The following is a 3,348-nucleotide window of genomic DNA, read 5'->3' on the forward strand; positions in this document are numbered from 1 at the left end:
CTTGATAAAACATCAAACCCCCTCGGCCATCTTGTTCTTTAGTAACTGTACTGTAATGACTATTACAGCCATCAAAGATAACATGTCTTCACTCTTTAGCAGGTCAATGATTATAATGTAATGTTGATAATCAAACAGTCATGTGTTACATCACAGAACAAAGTGAGATCCCAGTAAAACATGGCTGTTCTAACTCCCACCACTGCTTGATCCATTGTGTCTTATTCTTGTGACCCTCTTCAAACACTCCAATAGCTGAAGTTGTGTTAATAAACGTAACCTGATCCTCCAGTGGTTCAACAGTCAGATAAACAGTGTGAATGTCCTGATTTGGTTCCTGGTTCTTCAGAGTTCCCCTCTGCTGCTGTCATTGGAGTTGTTGCTGGACTGCTGCTCGTCCTGGCAGTCTAAACAGCTGGATTCCTCATCTGGAGAAGACGCAATCAAAGACAAAGAGGTGAAGAACAAAAGATTGTTTCACGTGTCATAAAGGCTATTTTTTACTTCACAGCTGTATCTAACCCGCACATCTGTGCCATTGTTTATGTGTTTGTGTTCTCTTTTTTACATTATATTTTTGGGCATTTTTGCCTTTATTCTGACAGCACAGTGAGCGATAGATAGGAAAGTCGGGGGGTGGAACATAAAGCAAAGGGCCGTAGGTCAGACTCAGACTCAGGACTAAGCCTGTTCTTACCACCTGAGCCACCGAGGTTCATTGTTCTTATAGCTTCATTGTCTTTATGTCTGCTGCTCCTGAAAAATACAAAGAACAGAAAATGTAAATGTTTGATCCACAGTCGGATGGAAACGTTTGTAATAGTGATACAGATGCTGCTGCTGTGTCTTTTTGTCCTTCAATACTTTCTGAATAATAATAACTGTGATACTGTTTCCTCTGTTCCAGGGTTTAAACGTGCCAGCAGTGAGTATCATCGATTATCATCTGTGATAGGTTTTGCTTTGTTTTGTAATATTTGGATGTTACTTTTGAGCTTTCTATTAAAATCATGAAAAATATTAAAAAGTCAGTGAGTCAGAAAATGAGACATTCGTCATCTGTCACTAATGAAACACTTTTTCTCTTTGCAGCTTCAGACACTTCATCGTCATCAGCTGAAGCTCCAGTTCCTAACTGATCACAGTGAGTTCTTCATCATGTCTGCTCAGTATAATACTCTTGTCTTTTCAGGTGAAATCACATTTAGACATGTTGTTGTGACGCAGCTGATGTTTTACATTCAGGAAGTTAGTCGGTAAAACTACAGGAAAATGATCCAGATGTGTCGGACGTAAAGTGAAAGGAGAGCGACGGTTCTGTAGAAAAACTAACAGCTGCAATATTTCTCCTTGTTTGTTAATCTGCCTCGACAGGAGACCGGCCAAGATCAGAGGATGATGATGATGAAGACCAACCAATGATTTCACCATCAACGTCTGAGTTTCTGCTTCTAAATTACAACAACAGACAAAATATCAAGAAAATGGAATTGGTGAAATGGGCTTTCATTTCTGATAGTTTCATCTTTGATCATCATTCACACTCTTTACCTGCGTTCTTGCTTCAGTCCTGTGAACACACTGTGCTGCCACTGCTGGTACACACAGGTGTGTTTTCTTTTTGTTAAATGTGTGACAGTCGGAGCGGGCGCAGGTATTCCTATAACACTTAATGACTAAATAACATCTGGAGAGAACAGATGCTGCCCTCCAGCTGCTTCTGCAGATGTGTTGTGGAGAGGGATCACTGCAGCAGCTACAGGAGACCAAAGACACGAGGAGAGAGAGAAAGAAGAGCAGAGAGCCACGGCCATGTTTGTTAGTGAATGAACAATACGTCCCGTGTTTGGATTTATCATCGACCTTGAACTAAATTTGTCCTTTTTTTCTATTCCAGTGTTTGACAGAGTTAAAGTGAAGCAGACTTAGGTTGGACACACTTCTGCTGGGATGCTGGTGTCTCTCCGTCCACTGTTATTTCATTGTACAGCCGTTTAAATCTCTCATTGATGGTGTGTAAACGATCTCTCATCTGTACAGCTGTTTTAGTGCGGTCTACAAGAAGATACTGTCAGATATTCTTCTGTGGTGAACTGGATTTTGTTTGTTAGAAATGACTCCAGGTACAAATTATGTGTAGATAAAAATGATTTTATAATCTAGTGTTTGATTACAATTATTCTCAGAGTTTTGATGGGTTCTGTTTATCTGTCTCTTTCTTTGGGATCTGTTCTGTCATTATAATTGTGTGTGTGTGTGTGTGTGTGTGTGTGTGTGTGTGTGTGTGCTGCAGTGATATTTGCTACTTAAACTTTTACAGATTAGGGTTTTATAAATGAATAAAATGCTTCTGAAAACCCAGTTAAGAGTCACGTCTTTATTTGTTTAATAACATAAAAGGCATTCAGCTTATATTCTTTAGGTTTCAAGAACAGTGCAGCATTTAATTGACTCTAATTATATTTCTAATGGACTTTAACTTAAATGTTTCCAGTTTGATAAATACATTCGACCTGAGTCATTAATTAAGACGAGAACATAAGATCCTTTAGTTCCACAGTGGGAAACTTGCAGTGTTAAAGCAGCAAAGTGAACAGTAGCAAAAAGACAACAAATACTCAAAATTGAAAAAGATGAATAATAGATAATATAGCAAGTACAAATAGATGTTAAACATTAGTGGCAGATGGGGGATATTTCACAGCTGGTGTGTGTGAATCATTGCACATTGGGAGTTGCTGGGTTTTGGTGTGTAATCTGATAAACTGACACCATCACAAAGTCAGGTGACATCCCCAGGTGACTTCCTGTCATCAGCTCAGGTCAAAGTACATGATCTGTCCAGAGGGGGCGCTGTCACACTTTTCACTCCTCTTGACAGACAAACTGTGATCAGCTGATGCTTTGATGCAGAGAAGAGGAAGAGCTGCAACCAGAGTGCAAACCACACAGTGCTGAAATGTCCTGCATCAAGACTGACTTTGTCCCAGCTGTATAGGACCCTGATCTGTATTTGACCTCTGACCTCTGACCCACCCAACATAGTTTAACTGAGAGAGGGAGGAAAAATGTTGTGAAAAAGGATGTTTGACTCTTTATTTATGAATTCATTACTCAAACACTGAGATTTGAGTATTGATTGTTGAATTCTGATGATTTTCATTTCCACTACTGCTGAGACTGTCATGGCAACAAGTCCGTCAGTGTCTATAAAAAGATGTAACATACAGGAAATTGTTTTGTTCATGCAATAATTGTGAATAATACATTTTACCATGACAGCACATTTATGACCCTGGAAACAATTTGACAAAACAATCTCAGCTCAAGGTCCATTAACTGGCTTGT

General features: G+C 39.3%; 1 protein-coding gene across 2 annotated transcripts in view; it reads left to right on the forward strand.

Annotated features, from left to right (window-relative positions):
* Positions 1–2,361, forward strand: part of LOC111645640 (major histocompatibility complex class I-related protein 1-like) — a 44,721-nt gene extending 42,360 nt beyond the window's left edge. Inside the window, exons 5-8 of one of the 2 annotated variants that reach the window (XR_015436342.1) lie at positions 350–457; positions 908–925; positions 1,093–1,144; positions 1,375–2,361. Coding sequence is in view for 1 of the 2 variants with exons in the window: in XM_023394925.2 (XP_023250693.1) it covers positions 908–925; positions 1,093–1,139 (65 nt within the window). In the remaining variant the exon portion in view is untranslated. The remainder of the gene's footprint in view (positions 1–349; positions 458–907; positions 926–1,092; positions 1,145–1,374) is intronic. The other variant, XM_023394925.2, reaches the window with a different exon arrangement.
* Positions 2,362–3,348: the final 987 nt, after the last annotated feature.

Source organism: Seriola lalandi, unplaced genomic scaffold, assembly GCF_002814215.2.
Source record: "Seriola lalandi dorsalis isolate HSWRI2012SDOR001 ecotype SW California unplaced genomic scaffold, Sedor1 jcf7180002054954, whole genome shotgun sequence".
Taxonomy (NCBI): domain Eukaryota; kingdom Metazoa; phylum Chordata; class Actinopteri; order Carangiformes; family Carangidae; genus Seriola; species Seriola lalandi.